At 37.8% G+C, this 19359-nt stretch overlaps 1 protein-coding gene across 1 annotated transcript; it reads left to right on the forward strand.

Annotated features, from left to right (window-relative positions):
* The first annotated feature begins 859 nt into the window (after positions 1–859).
* On the forward strand, positions 860–18179 carry adam17b (ADAM metallopeptidase domain 17b). Its single transcript, XM_026922707.3, has 19 exons — positions 860–1234; positions 1803–1935; positions 2630–2763; positions 3338–3426; positions 3648–3834; positions 6252–6379; positions 7723–7809; positions 7904–8014; positions 8895–9039; positions 10697–10788; positions 10878–11030; positions 11796–11995; positions 12146–12249; positions 13275–13409; positions 13995–14125; positions 15129–15207; positions 15298–15386; positions 15503–15559; positions 16852–18179. Exons 1-19 carry the CDS (start codon positions 1108–1110, stop codon positions 17218–17220), a joined length of 2550 nt encoding a protein of 849 aa, XP_026778508.2. The 5' UTR covers positions 860–1107; the 3' UTR covers positions 17221–18179.
* The last annotated feature ends 1180 nt before the right edge of the window (positions 18180–19359 follow it).

Raw genomic sequence — 19359 nt, forward strand, 5'->3', positions numbered from 1 at the left:
TTTAAAGTCTTTTTTTTTTTTTTTTTTTTTAACTAAGGTGAATTTTGAGAGCTAAGATTTGATGAGTGAGCAGTTTCCCAGCTCTTATAAGCCCGTGTCCTGTGTGTTACTCAGTATTATTTGCTGATCAGTTCTTAGACTTTTTTTATTCAGTGGATGCTTTTAGGCATGCATAGTAACTTAACATTAATAAAATTTCATTTTTAATCATTTAAAAGTGCATTTCCATTGGCGTTGGGTCTATAAACAGTAGTGTGGCCTAATAGGCGGCACAGGTGGCAGTAATCACTCTTGAAATAAGCTTTGCTACCCCAACTCAATGTAAATATACAGTACATGTATAGTATACTATAAATTCATGTATTTATGTGGATATTTGTTTTGTACCAAGAAACAAGATACTTTGTTCATAGGTTGTGCCATCCCTCAGTGTGCTCTTGCTCTGATTTCTCTAAGGCTAAAACTTAGACCCTGCTGCAGACATGAAGTAAAACTAGTCCAGTATTTATCTAACTGGATTAATCCTCGTAACCCAGGGTTAATATTCAAATCGAGAAGGATATGTATGTGTATCATGGAGATGTGTGTGTAATGTGTGTGTGTATATATATATATATTCTGATAACTAAATGAAACTACAAGAAGCAAGATAACATTATATATATATATATATATATATATATATATATATATATATATATATATACATATATATATATATATATATAATGTGTGTGTGTGTATGTATATATATAAATTCTGATAACTAAATGAAGCCACAGGATTATGGGGAAATGAAGGAGTACAGAGAAGCGAGCCTGTAGCATGAACACACACTGACTGACTACAAATGGAGTTGAGGTTGCTCTCTCTAACAAGTACTTCCGGGTGTCGGCTGTGTGTTTGGGACTTTTCGCAGTTTCTTTTTCGGCGTGATCGTGATTACGTTAAAAAAAAAAAAGTAATATCTAACAAATGACTCGGATTTGTTTAATATAAAAATGAACTTCTTTTGTACTTTGGTGTGTACATGAAGGTCCACACTGAGAGCCGAGACACTCTGTGCCATGTCCAGATGTTAATCCACATCAGTAATCCGGCGGATAAATGATGTTGCTTGTTGCTTACAGGAGGTCTGTTTGCTCTCAGTGCGCCATGAAACACGTCGTTTTTCTTCTCACAGCTTTCCTTTTGGCAGAGTGCTCTAAAAGACCTGGCACAGATGGCGAATATGGTGAGTTTGGGAACTTCTATAGACTACCACTTTAACTTCTTCATGTGAACAGGTTTCTAATCCTTCCACAGACAGAAAGCTTTGCAGGTTGATTCACCCTCAACAAAAACACCTATATAGCTTTCTTACAAAACTTATATCATTTATTTTAGTTATTTTCATTCATAATATAAATGGAGTTGAATTCTAACTTTCTATCAATGTTCACTGTTGAGCTCTTGTGAAGATTTACCAAATTATTAATAAATCTGTTTCAGATCATGATCACATTTCTAATTTGCACCTTAAAGGAACAATTCAGCCAAAAAAACAATACAGCTGAGTTTTCCCTTTACCAAGTCTGTTGTCTGAGGTTGTTTTTATTTTTATAAGTTGCTAACAAGTACTAAACTTGTATTAGGCTGCTTGTCTAACATGTCCTTGTCTCGACTCGTCCGAACTATTGCTTTAAATTCAAAGCACTGAGAAGTGTGATCTGCACAAATCATAGAGCTGACAATCATGTTACCCCAGTTCTTCTGTTCCCTCCAGAGTTAAATATTTCAGTTCTGTTGTATATTTCTCTCAGATCACTTGAGGTCCTTGCTGTCTGACTTTGATGTTCTGAAGCTGTCCAGTCTGCAGCAGCACTCTGTGCGTAAGCGAGATGTGCAGAGCCACACACATGCAGAGAGACTGCTCACTTTCACAGCCTTACACAGGTGAGTCTGGTTGTCATTTGAACATATCTCCTGGATGTGTATGTGTATCACAGATTGCAGATATGTGCTGATGTTATATTTTCGTTCATTTCGTTGATTATTCCTTGGCAAGGCATCTCGGTGGGTTTAATCCTGATCTTACGTTACTGTGCGTGCAGAGTTTTGCTTGTTCTCCGTGTCCTTTTCTCCAGGTTTTCCTGGCGTATCAGCGTGCCGAGTGAACAGATTTGACCCTATGCACTCTACGCTTGTTGTCCTAGAATGTGGTGGTGTAAATGTTGTGTTCTGCTTGGACAAAAAGCTAGCTGGTTTTATGTTGATTTCCATTCGCCAGTAACATTTTCCATTAAGAAGCTGCTATTAGTGGAAGCGACAGTTTTTGGCCATTTTTAAAAAATAATCATAGTAACATGGTTATTAGTGTAGTATAAATTATTAAGTAATGAGACCATGCTTACAAATGTAGAGCAATATGGCCTGGATATGTCAGTCTGTACCCAGGATCTAGGCTTGTTATAGGGAGAGCCTCGCCGGATTGTATCTTACATCTGCAGGTATATGGTGTGCCATGAATAGCATGCCGTAATAGTGACTTGATTTTGTGTACACAGCACTGCATTGTTGGGAATAAAGCAACTAATTTTTTCCCCCAAAATGTTGAATGAGCAAGGCCTGTGTGTGCTTGGCTTTTCAGGCATTTCAGGCTCTACCTGACCTCCAACACTGAACTGTTCACTGAAGACTTCAGCGCTGTGGTGGTGGAGAAAGACGGCACACACCAGAACTTTGAGGTCCACAGACAGAACTTCTTCACGGGCCATGTCATCGGTCAGTCACGTAGCATGAATAATTCACGTGATTCTCTGTCATTCATATGTGCTGGTGTGATGTGCTTGTGTGGTGTTTAATTTGACATAGGAGTATAGTACAGCTGGAAGAGTTTACAAGTATTTTTTTTTTATTTGTGGTATGTGTGTGTGTGTGAGTGTGAGAGAGAGAGAGAGAATAGGACAAAAATTTGAATATGGATCAAAGATATGTGATTTAAAACTTCTGTGGGATATTTTTGAGACTCATCTTTTTTTACATTCAGTTAAATTCTGTTTTACATTTTACATTCTGTTTTGAAAACTCTTTTTGTCATATACCCAATTTGTATTGTTCTTCATATTTCTCCCAGAATCTGTATAATTCTCACAGCCTAAATGAATATTCTATGCAATTGCAGTAAATGTTGTTAGAGACATAATTCTTCTTACAGTAGCTACTAAATAATTCATAGTAATTAATAATAATTCATAGCTGGGAATTTAAAGAGCCTAGGAGTTGCATGTTGTGGGTAGTAGGTTTTTGTGTCAGATCTTCTAGGTTTTGGTATTAACTTTACACCCTCCACATGCAGGGGAGGAGAACTCACGCGTACAGGCACATGTTGATGACAACGACTTCACTGCTCACATTCTGACCGATGAGGCTGAGTACAACATAGAGGTTGGTTTCACACACACGTCACCTACTCATCGTGCCATTGCTTTCTTCATATCTGTTCTCTGCACAGCACAGCTGAGCCCCAAAATTCACTTTGCTTTATTCTAAAGTTGATAACATAACTTATAACTAAGTGCAGAATGACCCCGTTGAAGTAGATGCTGATGTCTGTTATGTTGTGCAATGTGTGATTCTCTTATGTATGTTTTGTCTGCTATGTGTAGCCTCTGTGGAGGCTCACTCAAAGCCCCCCGGATGGCCGCTTACTGGTGTATCGCTCGGAGGACATCCGGAACGTGAGCCGTCTCGCCGCTCCTAAAGTGTGTGGCTACATCACAGCAGAGGCCAGTCAGCTCCTGCCTGAGCATGTGCGCACAGCCACGGCAGCAGAGGAAAAACAAGAAGAGGAAGGTGAGCGATTTAGAGTTCAAGTGGGAATTTAGTGCTGTCAAACTCCTCATTAATTGTATTGAAATGCATTTGAATATGAAATGGGCCTGCAGTATGCTGCCACAGACAGATCACAGAATCACAGAAGGTGAAAATATTATAGACAAAGAAAATCATAAGGAAATATAATTTCATCATGACCATTAATGCGTAGACTCTCAGCCCTCGGCTTGCCTGAGATGCAGGCGACCCCATCTGTTATTATAGAGTTCTATGTAGATAAACTATTTTAAAGTATTAAATAAAACTGTACGTTTCTTAAACATACTTATTTTATTAGCCTATATTGTTTATCTAATTTGGAGATTCTCATAAGCCTATTTTACATCAGACCACAGCAGTGCTGCATTTAATATGCTCCCATGTTACTCAGAGTTACACCAGACAAATGCAGTATGGTTCCTTGAGCTCTATTTCTGTAATATATATTATATATATATATTAGTATGCAGTACATGACCATAATCTAAACAGCCCGTGAGCTATATAACAGCCTGCAGCTATACAGTAACAGTGCATGCTCTAATGTTGATTAAAATTCAAACTTAATCATTTCACGTTATTATTATTTCTAAGTCAGTGCAAGAAAACAGAAATGAATGCTCAATACCCAGTTATGTTTTTAAATTGCTATGATAAGTCCAGACTGCTTGTGACTGTATATGTAGGTGTTTTTATTGTATCTTGACTGTATCTGACTGTATGTGTCATATATACTGACTGAAGTCCTGAAATAACAACCCGGCTGCTTCACGGGTAGGGCCTCAAACACAGCATTCAGCTCTGTGGTCTGTGTATGTAAATGCTCAGCAGGAACCTTTCCTCATTGAGACACTTCATTATTTATGGAGGCTTAATTAGAGCTGCTAGTAACAGCACAGGGAACTAATGATCTGTGGATGGGGTTGGAGGGGGCTGCACAGAGGGAGTGTGGGTTTAGAAGAGGAATAGTGTTTACTGTTCTTCAGTGCAGATGAGGTGATTTGCTTTTTTAGGGCTGAGTGGAACTAGTGGGTGCTGGAGTCCAGCAGTTTGGGTATTTAATTATCTGTGATTTGTCTTTTGTTTGATAATTAAATAGCATTTTTGTAGCAAATAGCTAAACATAAGTTCAAAATAAAAATGTTGTCTTTTGGTTGGATTTTGATCAATCTCCCATCGTAGCTATCTATATGATCTATGTGAGTACATGTTTTATTGATTCCTTCACAGAGCAAGTCACTAAATGGCACACACTGCAGTAAATGCAGTAAATGCCTTTTTCTAACAAAGGCAGTTTATTCACAGGCACTATCACCACTTCAGGGAAAAGCTAAAGCATGGGTTCTGTCTGAAAATGCTATTTTATAACCTGCTAACATTAAAGCTGTCAGTGTTTGTGGGATATAAATCAAATATCTAAAATAAAAAAAAAAAACTGATTTTGACTGTGTAACCCCTCATGCATGTCTGATTCACATTACGTATAGGATGATGTTTGGATCAGATTTATTAACAGTTTTTGTCTGAGATTATCAGGTGACCTCGTATCCAGAAGCCTTTAACCACAGAACTTGCTTGCTAAACTACCTATCCACCTTAGCTAATCTTAGTGATGAGCATAGTTGTAGTTTTTATGATATATTTTGACAGATTTATCTTCTGTTAAATAAGTGGGAATGAGAATATGACCATGCAAATTAAAAAATGTGATCTAGTTTACTCACAGTTAGCTAACCAGCTAGAGGCATTTCCAAGAGGCATTTCCTATTATCACTTATGTTATAGCAGCTATAAACAGTCCTTCCCTTATCAGCCTCAAATTTATCAATTTCTCTCTCTATTGTCATGTTATGGAGAAAAGTCCTCCATCCTGGAGACACTCCAACTTTAAATTTTATGTAAAGAGATTACAATCGCTAAATAAACATCTTCTAGCAGAAAACTTCACCAAATCCATAAGTACATACTTTTAAAAAAATATGTTTGTGTGTCTACTATACAAGTTTCTGTGTTAGTTGTTACTATAGAAATGATAAGGTATTAGAACAAGTGCATTAATATATATATATATATATATATATATATATAATCCAACAACACCGTGGTATAATAAGACATTTAACAAATAATTATTCTGCTTTCAATTTTGATTACCTAATGGATGAATATATATATATATATGGGAGAAATTTTAGTGTCATGGATATAATATTTTTAACATTGAGTTTAACATCGATTTAAGTAGTAATTTAAAAGTGATTTCCCCCTCGGGTTTAGAGGTTGCTATTTGCTTTATAAAGTAAAATAATGGGACTCTGTGAGTAGAGTAACTTCTACATTTTCCCAGTTAAGAATGACCACTGCTAAATTCCCTCTTCCTCATACACTTTTGCTAGATCACCTGAGAGTGCGGAGGCAGGCAGTTGATCACAGGAAGAACACATGCCCTCTGTTGCTGGTGGCAGATTATCGCTTCTTCAGACACATGGGCCGCAAGGAGGAGAGTACCACCATCAACTACCTGGTGAGAACAGCCTGTTCATGGAGTTTGGAGCCAGCATCTAAGGCTACAGGACTGTTTTAAAGTGTAGACCAATGAAAAACAGAACATATCTTAAAATTCAGTTGTAATATTTTTTTCATGTGCAGTTCACTGCCAGTTCAGGCCAGAGTAAACCAGTTTTCTGTTCAGTTCTTAGTACAAGGAAGTGTGTTGGAATTCTTGACTGTGGTAATCACACATACACTACAAATGAGGTATTTAGAGATTAGGCTGAAAATGCTGAGTATTCTTGAAGGCTGATTAATGAAAAGCCACAAACTGCAAGATAATACATTTTGACTGCTAGTGTTGATTGAGGTTTTGATGAACAATTTTGATTTAAAAAATCAAAATTTGATTTTAAAAACTCTTTTGTAAAATAATATCTGTAAAGAAGCAAATCAGGGGCAAAATATGACAACAAATTAGACTGCACAAAACTTGTCAGTTGTCCCAGCAATCACCTACTGATGGAATATTTCACTGAAGTAAAGAATAGAACATGACTTGGCCTGCTGTTATAGGGTTATAGGGAAAAAATCAATGATGCAATGTGGAGTTACTATTACTATTACTCAGAGTTAATTGTTTTCCTATAACAGCATGCCACAAATTCTTTTATTCCTCTTATACCACAGCAATTTATCAGCGATCACATTTATTATTAATGAAAGAACAACACATTGTGCTTTTTAATTGTTTTTGGTTATATTTAATGTTGTGGAACACCCTGAAACAAATTAATTCCCTCATACGTAGTTATATGTAATTAGTCACGTTATAGCATCTGTAAACAGCTGTTTAAAAATTAAACAAAACAAAAATTAATCTGTCCTTAGACTTTTCCACTGTGTAAAACATAAAGGAACAGCTTTACCTCTGACTGTTATAAAGCAGCGACAGTGGAGACTCCTTCCATAAACGTTGAATAAACGTCTTATTATAGAAAGCCTTGCCATATTACCCATTCACAATATTAACAATTATTATTATTATTATTATTATTATTATTATTATTATACATTTTTACATAACAATACATTTTTAATCCATTTAGTATTAGCATGTGAGTGAGTTGAATGTAAACCTGTGATTTTAAATACAGCTCTACTATCAGTGCTGTTGTTATAGAAGATTAATCAATACCTTCTAGCCAATCAGATTTGAGAATTCAACAGTGACCTGGTATAATGGAGAATATCCTTTCAAGCTGCTATACAGATGAACCAATGGACTAAAGCGACTGGGTGTCTATTTGGACTGAACAAAACATGCTGTATATCTGGAGTATTCAGTGTGTTGGCTGATGTGCTGTGTGCCTGCAGATTGAGCTGATTGACCGGGTGGACGACATCTACAGAAACACATCTTGGGATGAGGAGTTTAAGGGCTATGGTGTTCAGATCCAGCAGGTTTGTGTTAATGTGTGTCATCAGTGCTTTTGAAGATCTTTATGATCATGCGATAAGTATGATAAGTATCCTTGTTGATATTTGGTGTTGTCAGATTATGATCAACAAATCCCCCACTAAAGTGGAACCAGGACAAACCCACTACAACATGAAGGGGAGTCCAGTGAAGAACAAAGATGTGTGGGATGTGAAAAGACTTCTGGAGGTGAGAGAGAGGTTCTCCCAATAAATTTGTACACAGTGGTTTCACATCATCATGGTGTATATTACATATAACATTCTTCCTCCTACTAGTATTAGTATTAGTATTAGTATTAGCAGAGGATATGGATCAGCCTTATAAACATGTGAATAGATGCAATGATGGAAAATAAGTATACAAACACTTTTGCTTTTGTTATTTAATATGCACTCTATGGCCAAAGACCCCTTTTGGACACTTGACCCTCACACCCATATGAACATCCCATTCCAGATTTAGTCCCCCTTTGCTGTTGGAATATCCTCCACTCTTCTGCGAAGTCTTTCCACTAGATTTTGAAGCATGGTTTTACTCATTCAGCCACATGAGCAATAGTGAGGTCAGGCACTGATGGGTGAGGAGGTCTGGGGTGTTCAGTGGGGTTGAGTTCAGGGCTCTGTGCAGGTCATTCAACCTTGACAAACCATGTCTTCATGGACCTCACTTTGTGCACAGAAGCACTGTCATGCTGGAACAGGTTTGGACCAGTAGTTCAAGTGAAGGGAAATTGTAATGCTACAGCATACAAAGACATCCCATATAATTGGCAGTTTAAGTACAATACAAAAGTACAAAAAAGTACAATACAGAGTACTTCCAGTATATATGTCCACATCAAATTTACCCACAAAAATTTCTTTTGACTTTGTATTTATAAATATGAGCAAGTATGTATTTATATGCATAAATAACACATTATATATATTCCTGAAGTTCTTGGGACAACATTATTAAACAGCACTTGAATGGAAAAGGCTACAGAGCAAAGACCTTAAACATCCCTGTCAGAACAATTGGTTAGATAATATACTTTTAAAAGTGCGAAACCTTCTCTTTCCTGCAGCAATTCAGCATTGACATCGCAGAGAATGCCTCCAAAGTGTGTTTGGCTCACTTGTTCACCTATCAGGACTTTGATGAGGGCACGCTAGGCCTTGCCTACGTCGCCCCTGCCAAAGAAGAGGCTCCTGGAGGAGTGTGTTCCAAAGGTGAGTAAAAGGTTTACTTAACGTAATCTCACAGTGTATATGCACACACTGAGAAGGCAGTGAAGCTAAATTATGTAGCGATGTAAATCACATGGTAGATATAGTGGTGATCATAGACTACAAAATACTTCCCATATAAATAAGTCATAATATCTCACAAAATAAAAAGATAGAGACCTCAAGAACTCATTTACAGTCACCAAACATGCACTTTCTACTCTTAGAACAGAAATATTGAGTGTTTTTTTTTTTTTTTTTACGGCAGATGTCGGACCTACTAGAGGATATATGTGAATTTTAAGTTATAGCTTAAGGTTATGTTAAAACTTAAAAAAAAAAATTTAGTAGCTCATAAACTCAAATGTAGTGGCCATTTATGTTCAAACTAGGCTATGATAGAGCTGAAGTTCTACTGGTGCATCTGACTGCTGGTGACAGTTATTCCAAATCAAGCAAACATTATCACGCTCCATGACTAAACTAATCATTCTGTGAAGGTATATGAATTATAAGCATTAATTCACACACAGTTATACAGGAATACACACAGATAGAGCTCACACAATGGCCCTTATTCATCAAAGTTAATACAAGCAAGAGCAGGATTGAGCGTACAGAATGACGTACGAACGTACAAAGTGCGTCTGACTCATGAAACAGTCATACAACATCAAAGCAGTGAATGAATCAGCTTCAGCTGCTCTCTAGTCTTTCAGTTACACGTCGTATGCATATGCATAAATATCAGGGAAGCTAAGTTAGAGTTGCTATTGTCCGAGGTTGCTGCAAGTAAAGAGACAGTTATGGAAGTGTATTCTGTTATTTATAAAGCTGTTTAAGGACATAATCAAGTAGAAAACTGTATTTATAGCTAGGTTTTTATTCATTTTAGAGCTTGAATAGGTCAGATTTAACTGAAGTCTAATCTATGTAAAGCATTATATGTAATTACAGGTGAATCCAGTGTCCTTCCTGAACAAATATTGCATATCCTTATCAGGCTACCTTATCAGACTACCAGAATGAATAAAATCCAATCTGCCATGTTTTCGTGTTTACAGCCCATCTGCCCAAAACACTGCATCCAGGATAGTTCTTCGTGGCTCCTCTTGTACGCAAATGCACCTATTACACAACTGAAGGAAGAATAAGCTAATAAAGATCCACATCTGTTCCTCAGACATTATATGTTAGTATGAGGCTCCCTTGTGCGCAAATGTGATTATTAATATTATTTTCTAGTTTTATTGCTATTATTGCTATTTTTCAGGTTGTTAAAAATTTATGCTCAAATTTACGCATACTCCAGTGAGACATGAGGATTAGTGTTGAGAGATGAATTTGATGAATAAGAAAACTGTCAGTGGAGTTTATGTACACACATTTACGATCAGATTTAACTGCACAAAACTTTGATAAATAAGGAGTAGTGTCACACAGGGTCACTCAAGTGCCTGCTCACAGGAAATCAAGAAAGTGTGATCCAGGGGAGCCATGTGACATGGATTCAGCTTCAATGTGATGACATTTGAAGTGCTAGAAAAAAGTTTCAGTTCCCTTTAACAAAGCTGCACAAAACCTGAAATGATCAAATGCAGAACTTCTGTTTTGGCATAATATGTTCACTTTTTTTGTAATTTATGTTTTTGTTTTTAAGAGTCCCCTCAGTCAGGAAATGACCACCGCACCATATACCTGAACACAGGCTTAACCAGCACTAAGAACTATGGGAAGACTATTCTGACTAAGGTGAGTTAAAACATCAGATCTCTTTGCTCATCCAGTTCACAGGACTGAGATGATGATAAATAATTCAGCCTCTTTCTTGACATCAACAGGAGGCTGATTTGGTGACGACCCATGAGCTCGGGCACAACTTCGGGGCTGTTCATGACAGAGATGACGTGCCATCCTGCGCCCCCAGCGAGGACCATGGGGGAAAATACGTCATGTACCCCATTGCTGTGAGCGGAGACCATTCCAATAACAGGGTACGACGTCTTTAATTTACTGTGAAGTCACTGTAACATTGTTAGGGCTGTTGTTCAAACCTCAGATACCCTTTGTATGATATTCAAAAGCATTACGATGATCCTAGTGGTATGTGAATGTATTATTTAAAGGAATACATCTCCGACCTGATCCCCAAGCTCTACATCTGAAGAGTATGTGCTGAGACTCGTATATAATCAAAGTCAAAGGGCAGTTACTTTCAAACACTATAGCAACATGATAAATACTAATTCTGAAATTTGCAATGTACAAATCTTATTATGTGGAGTGTCCACTAAACAAGTCCCTGTGAACTAGCTGTTACTGTAGAAACTATAACATATTAATATAAGCCTGTGATTTGTCATGCAGCCAGCATTGCTGTCCAAACTGCAGTTATAGAAAATTAATTAATACCTTCACAATAAAGAATTCAGTGGCGCAGTTTTAACATAATTAATAGCCTAGTGCACTGTGGCAAAATTCCTCAGAGTTGGCGGAAATGCCTGAACTGTTATGCAGTAACTAAAATTGTGTCTGCAAATCATGTTTTTTTTCTAACTTCCTTCTCTTTCAGATAGCTCCTTATCACATGAATTGTGTTTAGCCCATTTATGAAGAAACATATTAAGCAAACAGATGAGCGATTAATTCCTCAATTAATTTCTAAAGGTTTAAACAAAGGAAAGAAATGATTTCATCGTCCATCACTTTGACTTATGATTTATCGTTGTCCTGTGAGTTATTGTTGTGTTTGTTTACAGCTGTTTTCCAACTGCAGTAAGATGTCCATCGTGAAAAGCCTGAGACACAAGGGCCCGTCATGTTTTAAGGAGAGAAACAGTAAGGTGTGTGGGAACTCGCGAGTGGAGGAGGGAGAGGAGTGTGACCCCGGTCTGGTCCACCTCCAAACTGACCTCTGCTGTACCTCCGACTGCAAGCTACGCCCTACAAAGCAGTGCAGGTAGAGCGCCCTCATGTGGCTGTGGAATCTATGCATTGTACTCAGGATGGTACATGTTATGGAAGATATCTTCCTGTTCTGTTGTTTGAGAATTGTACCCATTAAAACACATCAGTTCATTGTCTGTTGATGTTCTTGTTTTGTTGGCAGTGATAGAAACAGTGCCTGCTGCAAGAACTGTATGTATGAGAAGGTCGGGAAGCCGTGCCAGGAGCCCATCAATGCCACCTGTAAGGGGATGTCCTACTGCACAGGTGAGCCAAAATCCAATCTAAAGTCTAATCACAGGAGCAGGAGCCGAGTATTTAAAAAGCCTATTAGATCTGGGTACATTTTAATGCCATGTACATATATGAAACACACAATATTCACTATATAAAGCACTAATTACAGATTTTTTTCAGATTATAATATATAATCTGGACATTATTTCCCCAATTTTTTCCTTAATTTGGTCATCTGCCAATTCCCACCCCCGAGCCAGCTCTCCCCTATCATACGACAGCTATCAGCCGGGGAGGGCGAAGGCTAACACATGCTTCCTTTGAGACACCTAAAGCCAACCAACCACATGTTTTTCCAAACTGCCGCTCACAGGACTGCGTAACACACTCGGAAAGTGCTATTTGCCTTCTTCCACATTAATGAGCTCACGGTTTCCCACGATTGGCTAGTGTTGCTGTGATTGACAGGGGAGGGAGAGCATGCCATTCCTCCCATGGTCAGTTTTACTCCTTGGCTCCCAGGCACGGATGTCTGTGGCATCGTCGGGATTCAAACTGAAGCGATAGGGTGAATATTTTTTCTGTTGCGACTCTCAGGAGCCCTTTTATTGCATTTTAATAATAATGCACAAAAATACACAAAAGATTTTTTTTTTATTTAATATTTATATATTTTATATTGTTATTATTTTCTTCCGTCAATGGTTTTATTTCATTATTATTATTTTTGTCCACAATTTGATTCATTCTGTTTTTTTATTCCACACTGTAAAACACTATAAGCTGCATTTTAAATCTATGAATAGTGCTATATAAATAATGTCGTTTTAATTATTAATATCACTATGCAAGAAGACAACATGTGAATGGCATGCTTGTGATATAATATGCTAGAGTCAATAAAAACAATACACAATGTTAACTAATTTTACAGAAAAATCATGAGAGTGATTAGAATATGATTACAGCGCTATTAACACATTTTCTACAGAGCCAGTGTAAATAATGAAGAGCTTATAAAGATTTTTTAAAATTCCTCTCTTCTGTCTCAATAGGTAACAGCAGTGAATGTCCTCCTCCAGAGAACCTGCCTGATAACACCACTTGTGTGGACAACGGACAGTGTCTGAATGGAGAGTGTATACCATTCTGTGAGGCTGGGCTCAACCTGCTTTCGTGCGCCTGCAATGGTCTGCTTTCTGCATTTTCTTTTATTCATTTAGCATGCGCTCACTAAATGGACATGTAGTGGGGTCCAAAGGTCTGACACCACTAGTGACAATGGTTCTAATTTAATACAAACATTTTCATTAAAAATGATATTGTCAACAAACACTAGAGTGAAATGTAGAATCTTGGAAATATTTACATCAATTTCAGAATTTATAGTATTTGTTATGGCCAACTTTTGCATTAATGTCTATGTGCACTCTAGCTGGAACAGACACAAGTTAATGTAAAACCTGACGATCCAGGTTAGATCAAATCGATCAGTGTTGTCTGATACTGAACATTTCCATTTTTGTTTTACATTATTCACAATTCCAAAACTTTCTGTGTATTTCCAGTTTCAATCATTATCAGTGAAGTCTCATACTTTCGGATCCCACTGTATTTACCAATGAATTTTTTTTAATATTAAATACTTGTGTTTGATGAGTTTTCCTGGTTTGTCTCATTATGTGAAGTGATTTGTTTTGAGGGCGTCCCATTCACTGTGCTCTATAAATCACCCCACTAGGGTTTAATTGGGTTTAACTGTCTCTCCTTTTCAGAGACGGATCAATCGTGTATGGTTTGTTGCCGCAGTAAGAGTGGTGCATGCTCTCCATATCAGGATGAGAGAGGAAACTTCCTGTACCTGAGAAAGGGCAAACCCTGCACTGTGGGCTTCTGTGATGGAAAGGTAAGTGACTCTGCTCTGTCACACACACACAAACACACACACACACACACAAACACGCACATACTCACTTCCCAAAAGTACAAACACTTCAAACCTATCTGTTTTGAAGTGACTTCAATTCAATTTAAAACAATCTAGGCCCATGATCCCTCCAGATCTGTGCCTTTACCTAAGAGAAAAGCTTATTGACAATGACACCAGTGCAGAGAAGAGTCTAATACAGTTGAACACTATGGGTGACTTTTCCAATGCATTTTAAAAAGCATGAACCAGCCCGAACAGTAGCTAACAGAAAGCTTTGGTTCTAGTTAATTTTTCTAGTTAACTCGTGATCACTGCACGGAAGAGGTGCTTGGATTAAAATTGTTTTTTTTTTATTTTATTTTATTTTAACCCATTGTTTACAGCAGTATGTCCATACATTGCACATTTGGCAACAGATACAAACCCAGTATAATTCATATACTTTCCTTGTGTGGGTGTTTTTCCCCTCACATACCTCTACCTGTTAAAGTAGGAGGAGTTTCTCTGGAGGTTATCGGGTGATTAGTGATATGCATGAGCAGGAAAAGAGTTTGAAATGAAACCAGGCAATCTTGTTTGCATGGCACTGCCGTGGTTCTCTCCCACCGACTGAACTACTAAACACTGACCCAAAAAAGAGTAAAATAAGACACTACAGTAGCCTACTACTGAAGATTTTTGTGCCACTAGAGAAACAGTTCCAGCCAGAAACATTAATCAGGTGCGGCTGTGATCGGTCTGCAGTATTTTTAGCTCCATCCATATGTTCCAGCTCGGCCCACTTGGTAACTAAGTATGAAGGATGACGGCTCATCTGGTGGTAGAAATAGCAACAAAATGCAACCTCACAGGGAATTTGTTTGTGACACAAACCATTAAAACAGTCTTTTGTGCTGGGATTACTTTTAAGGAATGAAACTTAATTGTGCAGTTTGGGAAGTAAAACTACAGTATATAACTGTTTTTTTATTCATTGCAGGGTAAATGCATGAAGCAGGTGCAGGATGTCATTGAGAGGTTGTGGGATTTCATTGAAAAGCTGAACATCAACACATTTGGTGAGTCTAGTGTAGCATAGGTCGCATGTTATTCAGATAATGCACTGTATGAAGAGCAGAGGTGTGAGTTGTACTTTGTTTTTTCCTCAGGGAAATTCTTGGCTGATAACATTGTGGGCTCTGTAGTGGTCTTTTCCCTGCTCTTCTGGATCCCGCTCAGTATTCTTGTCCACTGTGTGGTAGGTTGCAAAAGTCTTCCTTATTGCGTGTTCATCACTTTTTTAAATAATGTATCTCTTTTGGGAATTGGATCTCATTTGTAATGCTTAAATTTTTTTCCTTATCTCATCTAAAGGACAAGAAGCTCGACCAGCAGTATGAACTGAACACAAGATCACTCTTTTACCCCAGCGTAAGTGACAGACAATATGATATACGTGGACATGCAGTATAATAGTCTAAAACTGAGGCCAAGCCAGATAAAAGAATTTCTATTCGAATGAAAGTGGTGGATAATATAGTTTTGAGTCACCTGTGAAAACACTGGGCATATGAGGAAACAGTTAATAACATACAGGTTAATAACGTACAGGTTATACCTCAGCACTGGTGAATGCTGTATTCTGATTGGGCAGAATGTGGTGTTTATGTTTCTATAACAGCAGCTCTGACAGTAGTTCTGGCTATAATTCAAATCACAGGTTTATATTAATTCGCTCATTCTAATACATTATCTATTCTAAAGTAAACTTAAACAGGGACTTGTACGGCGGATAATCCACTTACATGTTTTTTTTTTTTTTTTTAAATGTGTAATCACTGATATGGCTTTCTGTGAGAAAACATTTATTTAGTATTTATGGAAGAAGTCTCCAGTGTCAGCAGTCAGAGATAAAGCTGTAACTTTTTCCAAAATGGAAGAGAAGACTTTTTTGCGCTCTCCAGTTTCTAGGTAACAGGACAAGCTGCATTTTGTGTCTTAGTAACTTCGAGAGAGAAAAAAGAGGCTGGTGGTGGAAGCACTGTTTATATCTGTTACAACTTAAGTGATAACAAAAACTAACTTGTTTCACGGTCATTCCACTACATTAAACTTTAACTATACGCTGACAAAATGTACAATGTCATTCTTTAATAAAGAAAAAAATGTTAGTATTGACAAATCGCTGTGGTATAAGAAGAATAAAACACTCTGAGACATGCTGTTATAATAAAAGAATCAACTTTGGAGTGGTGACATCTCTGCTTTGTGTCAGACCGCATCTCACCACCACATTGTTGATTATTTTCTAATAACAGCATGCCCTGTCACGTTCTGCAGGTCCTTAAAAACTGAAAAAATGAAGGCGTAAGTAAATATTAAATTCTGATATTGAATCCAATCAGTGGTTTTCAAACCTGCCTGTTTAGTAGCACACTTAGTAGATGTTTTGCTGAGACTGACGTATGTTTAGACTTAAAAACAGAAGTGATTTACTTCTCGTTAAGCTCTGACAAGATTTATACACTTCTTGTTATGGTAATGTTGACACTAAATGCTGTTCCTTATGCATAATTTTTTTTATATTGCATGTAAATGGAGAGCCGAGTTAAGGGTACATGCTGAACAGTCCTTTCAGAATCCTCAAGTGAATAAATTTCAGATTAGTGGACTTTGTAATGGCAGCAGATGTCTGATTACAGTACATGTATGTTCATGTTCAGAATGCAGAGTTGCTGAGCAGTCTCGATTCAGCCTCAGTGCGCATCTTCAAGCCTCACTCTTCCTCAGCTCACTCTGCCGTCCCACGCTTCCAGAGCAGCACCCCTCCCGCCCCTCTGACTGCAGGCAGCTTAACGACTCCAGCCTCAGGCATGTTGGCTAGCACGGAGCCTCCACGCATGGACACCATCCAGGAAGACCCCAGTAACGACTCACGCCTAGACGAGCAAGTCCTGGGGGAAGACTTCACCACTCACACCAATGCAGCTCGCTCCTTTGCGGACCTGACTGATGCTGTAGAGAATGATCTGGAGAGATCATTCAAGATGAAGACACACGGGCACAGCATCAGGAAGGAGACAGAGTGCTGAATGTGTGTGTGTGTGTGTGTGTGTGTAAACTGACCTTTATAACAGAAAGTGTGTGAAAAGGAGTGAGAGTGACTGCATGAACTCCAGAGGAGAAGCAGAATAAGCAAAGCTTGCATAAGTAAAGTGTGGGCTGGAGCTTATGTAACTCCGTATTCAGAAATACAGAAAGGCTGTATGGTTTAGGAGCACTTCAGTTCCCTGTAGGGTGAACAAAGTGTGTTGCTTATGTTTACGTAATGCTCAATTTAGCACTGAAGCTGCAGTGACTACAGGGGGCACATTTAGCTAAAGACGAATGTAGTGACTTTGCTTTATGAATTTCAGAGGTACACTTCAAGTCACTTACATTTTGTTTTTCAACAGTCTATAGTAACAAAAACAGTTTTAAAGGAAAATGAAAGTTATTGGATACGTTTGACTTTATTACTACAGAATTAAATATTATGTAAAAGAGAATTCAAAAAATGGCTTTCAAGTACACACTCATCGGCCACTTTATTAGTGAAAACCTGTACACCTGCTCATTTATGCAATTATCCAATCAGCCAAACATGTGGCAGGAGCACGATGCATAAAACCAAATACAGGTCAAGAGCTTCAATTAAAGTTGAAACACATGAAACATCAAATGGGGAAAAAATGTGATCTTGACTATGTTGTGGTTATACCAGACAGGTTGCTTTGAGTATTTCAGAAACTGCTGATCTCCTGGGGTTTTCACGCACAGTCTCTCGAGTTTACACAGAATGGTGTGAAAATCAAAAACATCCAGTGAGAGGTGGTTCTGTGGGCAGAAATGCTTTGTTGATGAGAGAGCTCAGAGGAGAATGGCCAGATTGGTTTGAGCTGACAGGAAGGCTATGGTAACACAAACAGAAAAGCATCTCAGAACCCACAACATTCTAGCTGTACAATCTGTCACAGTAGAAATTGAGATTAATCATACCAGGCAAGGTTTTTTTTTTTTGTTTTTTTTTTTTTAACTGCCCAGTTTCGGTGAACCTGTGCCCAATGTAGCCTCAGATTCCTGTTCTTGGCTGATAGGAGTGGATCCCTCTGTTCATCCGCCTCAAGGTTTGACCTCTTGTGCATTCTGAGATGCTTTTCTGCTCACCATGTTTGTAAAGAGTGGTTATTTCAGTTACCGTTCCTGTCGGCACGAAAACTCTGGCTATTCTCATCTGACCTCTCTTATCAACAAGGCATTTCCACCCGCAGAACTTACTGGATGTTTTTTTGTTTATCGCACCATTCAGTACAAATTCCACAGTGCACTGAAATCCTAGTAGTGCATTAAAATTTTAATGACTGTAGTACATTATAATCGCAGGAGATCAGCAGTTTCTGAAATATTCAAACCAGCCTAACTGGCACCAACAACCATGCCATGCTCAATATCCCAATTTCCCCATTCTGGTGTTCGATGTGAACATGAACTGAAGCTCTTAACCTGCATTCACATGATTTTATGCATTGCATTGCTGCCTCATGATTGGCTGATGGGATAATTCCATGAATGTGTTCTTCTTAAAGTGGATGGTGAGTGTATAAATATATGAAAAGGGATATGAAAAATGGTACAGAAAAAGACACTATAAATCATTATGCACCTTCCTTATTTCCACACTTTTTTTTTCAAATATATATATATATATATATATATATATATATATATATATATATATATTTTTTTTTTTTTTTTTTTCATATTTGTTAACCTTTAACATACCAAACCAAATTGAAACAGCATTTTTCTTTCGTTTAACCACAAAGGGCTCATACAAATAATACCAAAGCCTTTTCAGCCTTTTTTTCCCCCACTAACCACACAGGAACTGGACTGTACCAAATCTATGCACACCTGACCAGCTTTAGTATTAAGGATTTTAACAGCTTTACTGTTTAAAAAGGGAATGAGGAAAATAATGATTTGTTTACAATACTGTTTAGGTGTGAGGTTCCAGACAGGTTTCCTATATTTAGAAAGGCGTGCACTGTAAACTATATCTGTCCATCAAGGGTTTCGGTCATCCAGGTCATTAAACACCTAACACAAGTGTGTTTTTAACTGTGGTGCTTTCTTGATGACGAAGAATTTCATCACGTCTGAATTGATGGAGATGATTGGATAAGTGGAGA

This window comes from Pangasianodon hypophthalmus, chromosome 19 (assembly GCF_027358585.1).
Source record: "Pangasianodon hypophthalmus isolate fPanHyp1 chromosome 19, fPanHyp1.pri, whole genome shotgun sequence".
Classification (NCBI taxonomy): domain Eukaryota; kingdom Metazoa; phylum Chordata; class Actinopteri; order Siluriformes; family Pangasiidae; genus Pangasianodon; species Pangasianodon hypophthalmus.